The sequence below is a fragment of the Scyliorhinus torazame genome, chromosome 1 (assembly GCF_047496885.1).
Source record: "Scyliorhinus torazame isolate Kashiwa2021f chromosome 1, sScyTor2.1, whole genome shotgun sequence".
Taxonomy (NCBI): domain Eukaryota; kingdom Metazoa; phylum Chordata; class Chondrichthyes; order Carcharhiniformes; family Scyliorhinidae; genus Scyliorhinus; species Scyliorhinus torazame.
In genome coordinates, this window is record NC_092707.1 from 341,344,744 (window position 1) to 341,356,036 (window position 11,293).

At 43.2% G+C, this 11,293-nt stretch overlaps 1 protein-coding gene across 1 annotated transcript in view; it reads left to right on the forward strand.

The window, feature by feature from the left end:
* lyplal1 (lysophospholipase like 1) overlaps nt 1-11,021 on the forward strand; it is a 29,009-nt gene extending 17,988 nt beyond the window's left edge. The window contains exons 4-5 of the mRNA XM_072509392.1: nt 9,900-10,015; nt 10,538-11,021. Of these exons, the coding sequence (XP_072365493.1) occupies nt 9,900-10,015; nt 10,538-10,765 (344 nt within the window). The 3' untranslated portion in view covers nt 10,766-11,021. The remainder of the gene's footprint in view (nt 1-9,899; nt 10,016-10,537) is intronic.
* The last annotated feature ends 272 nt before the right edge of the window (nt 11,022-11,293 follow it).

Below are 11,293 nucleotides of genomic sequence, written 5' to 3' on the forward strand. Positions count from 1 at the left end.
TTTTGTCCAAGGACCTCCATAAGTCTATAGAGAATGCAATGGAATGCAAGTCCCACACGAGGTGGCTCCCACTAGGGTACTTGTTTTTTGGCCCTTTTGCCCAGTTTTGAGGAATATTTTTACATAAAATCTCATCTGATCGATGGTATAAGGTGCCCACATTAAGGAAATGCCAAAAAAGACCAGGCAACTGATAGAAATTCGTTGACGGATTCTGAGGCTCCTCATTGGAGGAAAACTTGTAACTCCAGCCACTCCAATAACGGCCGAGATGTTTGCCGGCGTCTTGGCTGTGAAGTTTGAGAAGTACTGTAGTGTTTTGTCCAAGGACCTCCATAAGTCTATAGAGAATGCAATGGCTCCCACTCGATCAAAATTGGAAAAGACCTCCAAAACAGTAAAAACTCATGGCGCAGCGATGAAGGACGTGGAAATGGATCTTTTGAAGCACGGTGAAAAAATCGACTTGCTGGAGGCTGAGATCTCTCTGATGGCTGGTGAAAATAAAGCACTCAGGGCAGAGGTAGATGATATGGAGAACCGCACTAGGAAGCAGTATCTCAGAATTGTGGGGTAACCGGAGGGTATGGAAGGCCCAAGTCCCACAGAGTACTTCTCAAAGATGTCTGGGAAGATGGCGGGGTAGAGTGGATTCCCGTCCCTTCCCAAGCTGAATCGGACACACGGGCAGAAGCCCCAATCTGACGATCCACCATTGTACAGTTCCACGGCTTGCAAGGGATGGAACGGGTCCTGAAATGGACTAAGGAGCATCAAGACTATAAATGGGAAGGCCACGGCATCAGGCTTTACCCCAGGACGTTGGAGCTGAATTGGCAAAGAAGCGGGAGACATTTAACAAGGCCAAAGCCACCCTGTATAAGAGTGACGTTCGGTTTGAGGCGGTGCAGCTCTGAGTGACTTATGAGACGAAGGACTATTATTTTGATGCGCCAGCAGATACGGACGCCTTTTGTTAAAGAAAACATGGGGCTCGGTTCGAGTTGATTGTGTTTTTGCGAGGTTTTTGGTTGTTGGGGTGGGTGTGGAGAGTTGCTGGGGTTCCTTGTACATACATATTTGCATTTCTCTGTTCTTGGGTGGGGTGATTGTTTCATATGTTGGACGTTGGTGGTGGGCTTAATGTTACGGGGAATTAAATGAAAATCGCTTATTGTCACAAGTAGGCTTCAAATGCAGTTACTGTGAAAAGCCCCTAGTCGCCACATTCCGGCACCTGTTCGGGGAGGCTGTTACAGGAATTGAACCGTGCTGCTGGCCTGCCTTGGTCTGCTTTCAAAGCCAGCGATTTAGCCCTGTGCTAAACAGCCCCAGGAATGTTGTTCTTTATCTTTCTAGCTTGTCTTTTGGCTGTCTGTATTCTTTGCTGTTTGAAGGAAGCAGCACCACTACTTGAGATCGCTCCCTACATACTCCCTTCTTATGTATTTATTTCCCAGTCTTTCATGGACATGCTGCATTTCCTGCGGTCGGTCTTCAAGGAGTCCTTGAACCCTAATCTCGGCCTACTTTGCATGGGATGTCCCAAGTTGTGAATAGATGACTGCCTTAGGGATTTTTATCATCAGTCCTCGGTACTACATGTGCACTCTATCTGAACTGAGGGCAGCACGGTAGCACAAGTGGCTAGCACTGTGGCTTCACAGCGCCAGGGTCCCAGGCTCGATTCCCTGCTGTGTGACTGTCTGTGAGGAGTCTGCACGTTCTCCCAGTGCCTGCGTGGGTTTCCTCCGGGTGCTCTGGTTTCCTCCCACAATCCAAAGATGTGCAGGTTAGGTGGATTGGCCATACTAAATTGCCCTTCGTGTCCAAAAAGGTTAGGTGGGGTTATTGTGTTACGGGGATAGGGTGGAAGTGAGGACTTAAGTGCAGACTCGATGGGCCGAATGGCCTCCTGCACTGTATGTTCTATATTATATGTCTTTCCATGTTCTTTCCATTGCCAACGCATCGGTTGGGAAGAGAGGCACGTGTCACGCGGTGGTGGAGAGAGGGACTTCACCAAGTCTTCTGTCACTAGGGAATGTAGAGAGCTTAAATGAAACCTACGTGGGACCTCTGATCACATGGGAGGCACCCCCCAAGTGCAGCTACGCCTGGTCCACATCTGTGGGTTCAATATTGAATTTAAATTTCACTATCTTCTCTGGTGAGATTCGAATCCGGGTCTCCGGAGCATGACTGGGTTACTAGTCTAGCGATAATACCCCTATACCACTGCTTCCTCATAAGAAAGGAGTATAGCTGCCATGTAACTGTTCTATACATTTGATTTTGAAAAAACAATTAATGAAGTACATTTGATTGAATTAGTGATAATTCTAAATACCGTAGCACAGTGAACTATCTGTATCTTTGTGCTTTAGTTGGTCCTTGCCCTTGTATTTTGTTACTGTGGCATTGTGCAGTAAGTGGACATTCTAGAAACTCCATTGATTTAACATCAAAATTCAATTTCAATAACTCTCCAAATGTTTGTTAGTACTCACAGTACCCAAAGTTATACAAAGGGGATTTCTGTAATAGAAAAATCTTCTGCTCCTATGCTTATAACCATAACACTGATAATGAATCAGTCAGACCATTTAGTATTTGTAATATTTTGGATTATCTGACAGTCAAGTAGAGTACATTCCCCTTGAAAAGCCTGTGCATTTTGATATACCATTCTGCATTTTACTGATTGAAGACCGAAATGAACCCTCGCAAGGAAACAAAGCAGGGTTTACAGTTATGTGGAGAAGCTTTATTGAATCTCTGATAAAATCTACTTACTGTCACCATTAGGAAAATGCCTTTGCTAGTTGCGAACGGATATTCAATATCGCTAGACTAGTGATGTTGGTGTTGAAAGGTTTTTTGTGTTTTATGTTTGAAGAAGCTGATGACAAACTTAAGAAATTTGAGATTTAAGTAATTAAAACTGCGCTAGCTATGGAATAAAATAAAATTAATGGGATAAAATTGGACTCAACTGAAATATTATCCAGGTTCTCAGATAAGAATAGTTTGTCATCAAACATTGGCTGAAATCAGCAAGGGTATTACAGTTACAGTTACTCACTGGAAGGCATTCTTGTACTGACAGACAAATTGCAGGATTTTTCCATAGAAAAGTAAATCAGAGACTAAACCTTTTTGTATATTGTCATGTCAAAGGGAAAATCAATTGTTCAACCGCATAAAATATGTAATTACATAGTCATTCAAATCTCATGGTGCTTATATACATAAAAGACGCCATGATGACTAACTGCAGGCAATGTTGCCAGTCTGTGACTAAATAGGTGCAGTAATTTACCTTATAATATATGAGTTATTTAAAAGACTGTTACTGGAATTGTACTGCTTTGTGTGGGAACTTTACTTTCATCTCTTTATTGCTTTTCAAAAATAATGCAATTAATAAATAAAGCTCATTGTGTTTTGACGTGTTTCTGTGATGTGCTTATCATTGGAAGTTACTGTTAGTAGAGAATTATGACAAGAATATTTGGGAACTGTAATATTTCAAAAGGACCAACATTTTTTTTCTTGTGGAAGAAAAACCACCAAAGAGAAAATGTAATTTTAACTATACTTTCAGCAAATTAGTTATCTCATTACGACATCTACTTAAGAATGTGAGAAAAGTAGGGGGCGGCATGTGGTGCAGTGGTTAGCACTGGGATTGCAGCGCTGAGGACCCGGGTTTGAATCCCAGCCCTGGGTCACTGTCCGTGTGGAGTTTGCACATTCTCCCCATGTGCGTGAGTTTCATCCCCACAACCCAAAGATATGCTGGTTAGGTGGATTGGCCATGCTAATTTGCCCCTTAATTTGAAAAGAAAAGTAATTGGCTACGCAAAATTTTTTTTTTTTTTTTTTAAATGCGAAAAGTTAAAAGTTAAATCCTTGATTTTTCTGGAGTTCCCCTTGTGGGAGAGTCTATGACGAGAGAGCATAAACTCTGGGTAAGAGGTCGACCAATAAAGACAGAGATGAGGAAACTTTTCTGCTTTCAGAGGGTAGTAAATCTGTGGAATTCTTCAGACGTTGGGTCATTAAGTATGTTCAAGACCGAGTTAGACTGATTTCTAATCCGTAAGGGAATCCAAACATTATGGGAATAAAGTGGAGCTGAGGATTATCAGATTGATCAGTCATGATCTCATTGAATGGTGGAGCAAACCCGATTGGCCTAATGACCTTTCTGCTCCTGTGTCTTATGGTCTTTTAATTGTGACGTTTGGTAAATTAAAACTCTTTTGAGTTGTAGCGTAATGCCTCCATTCCATTAAAGTTAATGGGTAATGCTAACTCATTCTACTACGTTAATGATGGTGCTCTTACTTAAAAACAAAACATGATACTAGAATATCTGTGTTCCTTTTTCAAAGGCACTACTTTACAACAGCTAGGATATGACATGATGGCCTCCTATGAGAAAAGTCATTTTGAAATTTAGAAGTGTCTTTGTGCATTGTAAAATGTTTGTATATGACAATATTTATTCAATGAAAAAGGCTTTTTAATTCCTTTGCTTTGTCCCTAATAATAGCTCTACCTCTCACCTAACTCTCCCATTCCTCTGAATTTAACCTCGCTCCAGAGCATGGTAGCACAGTGGTTAGCACAGTTGCTTCACAGCTCCAGGGTCCCAGGATCGATTCTCGGCTTGGGTCACTGTCTGTGCGGAGTCTACACATTCTCCCCGTGTCTGCGTGGGTTTCCGCTGGGTGCTCCGGTTTCCTCCCACAGTCAATTGAAATGAAATGAAAATCGCTTATTGTCACAAGTAGGCTTCAATGAAGTTACTGTGAAAAGCCCCTAGTCGCCACAGCGCCTGTTCGGGGAGGCTGGTACGGGAATTGAACCGTGCTGCTGGCCTGCCTGGGTCTGCTTTAAAAGCCAGCGATTTAGCCCAGTGTGCTAATGTGCAGGTTAGGTGGATTGGCCATGCTAAATTTCCCTTAGTGTCCAAAAAGGTTGGGTAGGGTTACGGGGGATAGGGTGGAGTCATGGGCTTAAGTGGGGTGCTCTTTCCAAGGGCCGGTACAGACTCAATGGGCAAAATGGCCTCCTTCTGCACTGTAAATTCTATGATTCTTCAGACCTCCAGACAGCTTATTTCTCATGTTGGGTTCATTTATCCTGTGCTATCTATTCTGCTTCATCTGAAGACTACGTTTGTTCCTCACAGTCCTCATTTATGACACCTAGTTGATCAACTAGTACCTGTAAATTTCAGAAGTTGATTTTAACTGAGAGAAAAGATAGCCACACATTTACAAAGTATATCTTACCTCATAGAAGGGTACAATTTGACAGAAACATTTTGAAGTGTCATTTTGAGCGTGATTGATGGGGTGTTTCTCGACAGATGCGTTGGCGAGATCACGGCTTGTAATTAACGCACTTAGTGCCGGAAATGAGCCCCCACGAGCTTCTCACTATTACTGGCTTTCTTGCCGCCTTATTTGCCAGACTTGCGACACATCGTCTTGCTGCTAACAAGGAAGAGCTGCTTCTAAACGCTCCCTCATCACTCACTCCAATCAACACACAAGCATGGCAGCGTGCAGATCTGCTCCTTTGGAGATGTCGACCTGGCCAGGCTTCTCGACACTGTGGATGCGAGACGGGACATCCTGTTCCCCTGAGGGAATTGTTGGACCAGCAGCCGGTTCACTAATACTGCCTATTATTAGGCAGTGGCAGCGGTTGTCAGTGTGAGCAGCATGACCAGGAGGACCAGCGTCCACTGTAGGAAGAAGACCCTTAGTTTCCAAAGGTTAGGTGAGGTTACAGGAATGGGGTGGGGGAGTGGGCCGAGGCGGGGTGCTCTTTCAGAGGGTCGGTGCAGACTTGATGGGCTAAATGGTCTCCTGTATTGTAGGGATTCTATGACCTCCACCAAGCTGCATGGGTAAATTATCACCTCACTCCTGCCAACAGTTCCACCTGACACCCCTCAAACCCCCCCCCCCCCCCGAAAAATCACTGGCTGACACCTCGCACCCTCCCCACACCCGATCTTTGGGCTTGCTCCTCAGAACCCCCTGGCACCCACCAGCACAACCCCTTCATGTCCAGGTGCGGTGGCTACACATGCCACCTGCTATAGACCCCCACGACCCATCATGCTTGCAGCTCACAATGCCCTCTCTTTGTCCCCACAGGAGAAGATAGACCATAATAAAGTGAGAAAGAGCTAAGACTGGGGGCAGAGTAACAGAGATTTGAGTCCTCGCCCCCTACGAGGAACTGGCCCTGGAGATTTTGGGTTTGACCGAGGAGAGAGCAGTCACTGATAGCACTGCACCTTCACTTAGATGGCCTATCTCAAGTGAGTTCTTCATGTCAGACAAAATGTGTCTTCCTTCTCACTGACCAAATGTCCATTGTCGCACAGAATCTCCATCTGATGAGGTCGGACCACCCGGAGTCATTCCCATGCCTGCCACCCAAGTGAACACCTTGGAGGTACGTTCCGAAGAGACCACCATCGGAACATCACCGCTATCATCCCCACCTTCCACCAACGCAGAGACACACACCTCCTTGGGCGACCTTAGTGGACAGGCTTCTGGGGCACAGTGTGGTGTGTACCACACAGTTGCTGATGCACATCAGGTGGCGACAGGAACATCCAAGGGAGTCAGCAGTTGGAGGTCTGCTGGATCCCAGGACACAGCTGAGCCCCAGTCAGATGCTGAGTCTCTGGACAAGGTTATCCCAGAGCTGATGCAGATGATAGGACACAGCTGTGAGATCCAGGAAGGGATGTCTGTGATATTCCAGCAAGTGCATTGCGAATTGGAGGAGCCCCAAAAGCTACTGGCGCAGGTGTTCATGCTGGCAATGTGTGACACTGTGGACAACACTGCTATGGTGGCGACCACAGTGGACAGCCTGGAGCACAACGTCAGTGTCTTGAGTCGTGGTTCCCAAGGCATTGCTCAGTTTGTGTCGACCATGGCTGAGGGCCTCGATATCATATGGCACTGGTAAGTTGGCTGAGGGCCTCCTGCTCCAGGCCATCCAGAGGATGGCTATCAAAGGCCACAAGGCACATAAAACAGCAGAGTGCCTCCACCCCAGATGTGCATCCTGGGGACACCTAGACATAGCAGTAGACCAGTAAGATCAAGAAGAGAGAGGATCACAGTTGACACTGGGGACAGGGGGGAAGCACTATCTGTAGCTAGGGGGAAAAGAAATGTCAAATGTTCACATTTCTGATACATGTGAAGCCTCTTTCGGGTTAATCTTCACACCGGGCCTGCCTGCCTCCTCCTGCCCCCCCCCCCCCCCCCCCCCCCACCCTGTTGCCCTCCAAAGTATTATCCTACCGAGGCCCACAGCGTCTTCTTGCTTCAAACCAGATTGCCTTCTGGACTTGTGCGTCCCCCTGAGCCCGGTGTTCCAGCATGCAGGTATCCTAGAAAAAATTGTCCTTCCCGGCTAAGAAAAGGAAGGAAACTGCAACAGAAGCAAGCAACAAACTCAACCTGCAGCTGTGAAGTGCTCTCACAACTAACAAGGCCAATTCATAGATTCATAGAATTTACAGTGCAGAAGGAGGCCATTCGGCCCATCGAGTCTGCACGGGCTCTTGGAAAGAGCACCTTACCCAAGGTCCACACCTCCACCCTATCCCCATAACCCAGTAACCCCACCCAACACTAAGGGCAATTTTGGACACTAAGGGCAATTTATCATGGCCAATCCACCTAACCTGCACATCTTTGGACTGTGGGAGGAAACCGGAGCACCGGGAGGAAACTCGCGCACACACGGGGAGGATGTGCAGACTCCGCACAGACAGTGACCCAAGCTGGAATCGAACCTGGGACCCTGGAGCTGTGAAGCAATTGTGCTATCCACAATGCTACCGTGCTGCCCTAATTCCTCATTAGCAATAGCCTGCAGCTGTGAAGATAGAGGCTGCTCACACTCAAAGGGAGTTAAAGTAACCTTCATCAGCATAGAACAAGAGCAGGGCTCTGTCCTTTGGTAGGACAGACAGATAGCAGCTGTAGTTGTCCCTATATGGGTATCCATAATATTTAAAGATGGCATGAAGGCTTCACAGACGAAAAGCCCCTTATTTCCCCCCATTTGAAGCTGTTACTTATGAAGCCCAATGCCATTTTTTTTCTTTAACTTTACCAATATATCTCATCTCTCAAAGGGACCGCCATACCTCGCTACTATTTCCTCTCCTTACACTTTGGAGTACTTTGTATGTGTCTTCATAAAGGCCGCAGATGGTGTGAAGATTACACTAGACGAGCAGAGGAAGCTATGATAGGATGGTAACATAGAGCTAATAAGATTAGCATTAATGAAAGTTGCCAAGTCAATGATATGTATCCTGGATTACTCAAAGAAGCAAAGGTAGCAATAGCAGACCTACTAGTTGCAATCTTGCAATCCTCTTTTAGTCAGAGTACTAGATGATTGCTAGTGTTATACTTGCTACTCAGGAAAAAGGAAATTGATAAATCAGTATGCCAACTGATCATCGGTAGTAAGGAAGTTATTGGAAAACAACGAAATGTCACACAGGAGGCTTGTTAAGAAGATAGAAGTCCTGGAAATAAGTGGCAACATGGATATGGAATTAGTTCAGTGATGAGAAGCAGAGGGTGGCAGGTAGACAGACGTTTTTCAGACTGGGCGGTGGTTTGCACTACTGTTCCAAAGGGTCAATTTTTATAAACCACCTGGAGTAGAATGTAAGGAGCAGCATTATAAAATTTGCAATTAATATGATACTTGTCAACATAGTAGATAGTGATGAGGATGGTTGTAGACTTCTAGGTGGCAGAGGCAAGATTGTGAAATTGGCGGAAGCATGTCTGATGGTGTTCAATGTGGAGAAGTGTATGACACAGTTTAGGAGGACTAATATGGAAACAATGGTACACTTAAAAGTGTAGATAAGCAGAGAGATCTTGAGACCCAGGTATATAAATCCTTATAGGCGGCAGGGTAGGTTGAGAGAATAGTTCAAAAAACATAGTGGGTTACTTGGGTTAGAAATAGTCATAGAATTTAAAAGCAAATTGAACAGTGCTGGAATGTTCTAAACCACTGGTTAGGCCTCAGCGGGAGTATAGTGGAAAATTTTAGTTACCACTAAAAAAACTGTTTGAAAACTGTTTTCCTTGCAACAGAGGATAAAGGGGTGACCAATTAGAGGTTTCAAGATGATGAGAGTTTTGATAAACTAAAACTGCCTCTTTTGGTGAATGGGCTAATACCCAAAGGCCATGGATGTAAAATCATTGGCAAAAGATCCAGAGGGGAGATGAAAATAATTTTTTCACTCCGATTTGTCAGGATCTGGAATCTACCCGAAAAATGGGTGGGAGCTTATTCTATAAAGGAGCTGGACAGCACTTGAGGATAAGGAACATCAAAGGTTACAGATGAAAAGTGAGAAAGTGCGACCAGTACTTCTCTTTGAAAGAGCCAGCCAAGACATAATATGCAAACGGTTTCCTACTGAACCCTACGTTTCCATGAACTATTGAACAAAATTAGCATATAAGTAAACTTTATGAATTAATAATTTGTAGCAGTTTGACAAAATAATGTGAAATGTGGCTCAAACTGAAATTAAGAGATTATGGAAATGATTTAACTGGTTGATTAAGTAATAGATTGGTATGCTACCCAGTTTCTTCAGTATTGAAAAACTGGAAATTAGGTGACTGCTACACTAATTAAAATAATTAAATTGTCCATGCCACTAATGAGACAAATTCCAGTTTTTGTAGAATGAAATTCTTAAAGCTCTTTTGACTTCACATCAATCTACAGAATTATATTAAATTTGATTTGTATTCTACAGAACTGTTGATTTAGATCTATATTTGACTTTGCAGGAGGATTTTCAATGGGAGGAACAATGGCTATGCACTTAGCCTACAGATTTCATCAACAAGTAGCAGGAGTGTTTGCTCTATCCAGTTTCTTGAATAAGGATTCTGTTGTCTACCAGGTAAGCAGAAGGATGTTTTGACGAAGTGCCAAAAGGACTCAAAATGCGAATATTTACAGATGCTGCCAGACCTCCTGAGTTTTTACAACACCCTTTATTCTTGTTTCAGATTCCAGCGTCCATAATATTGTGCTTATTTTTATGTTGTTGAAGCAGAATAATGGAACTTGTGTATTACTTACACACCTTTCACAACCTTGGGATGTCCCAATAACTTCATGGTCAATGAATGCCTTAAGTGTAACTATTTTATGGTCAAATGTGGTAGTGGATTTGCACAAAAGTCATGAACAACAATGATCGTACTGGTTGAGGGACAATGTTGAGTAAACAGGTAGAGAATTCAGCTGTTTTGATCCTTTCTGCCCAGTTTAACAGGCATTTGGAAGCATAGTTTAATGTCTCATTTGAAAGACAGCTTCTCTGACAATGCAGCAATTGTTTAATAATTGCGAAAGAATAGAAATTAATTGCAAATGTCATATTCATAACATTTGGCTGATATATGTTTTTTGCCTCCAGGCTGTCCAGAGTACGAAAACCTCAATGCCTGAATTGTTTCAGTGTCATGGAAAGAATGACCAACTAGTTTTGTATGAGTGGGGTAAAGAGAGCTGTTTGCATTTACAGTCACTGGGAGTGAAAACCACTTTTAATACTTTTCCTAATCTGAATCATGAACTTTGCAAATCAGAGTTGGAACAGCTGAAGTCCTGGATTTTACATAAACTACCTAATGGTGAACAGTAATGCTATTCACTCTGAATAAAATAGTGTTTTATGTATATTTAACATTTGTAATTCATTTATTCATCAATAGCTAATATTGTCAGGAATGGAAATATATCACGGATGAATCCATAAATAGCTTTACATAAAATAAGCAAAAAGTGTTTTAGAATCACAATGATAGAGTGTAGTATTATGGATTACTTTTCTTATAATGCACTATTGGTTTATATTGTTGTATGAATATACATTGTATTAAACAGTTTACTTTGATCATTATGTTTTTAAAATCACTTACTGATTGATGCATGGCAATCTGGTTGCATATTCCAGACTGCTTGTGTGTATGTTGTATTCAAATTCTCTTGATTTAAGACAATATTGCAATTCACAACTTTATAATATTTTCAACCTATTGTTACCCTCAACAATTGTTAACACCAGACTACTCCATTATTATCTACTTAAAATAACATTTGTTGCAAAGTAGGGCAGAATGTGGACCTCTCGTTTAGAAGATAACCAAATCTAGTTCCTATTGTCTCTTGC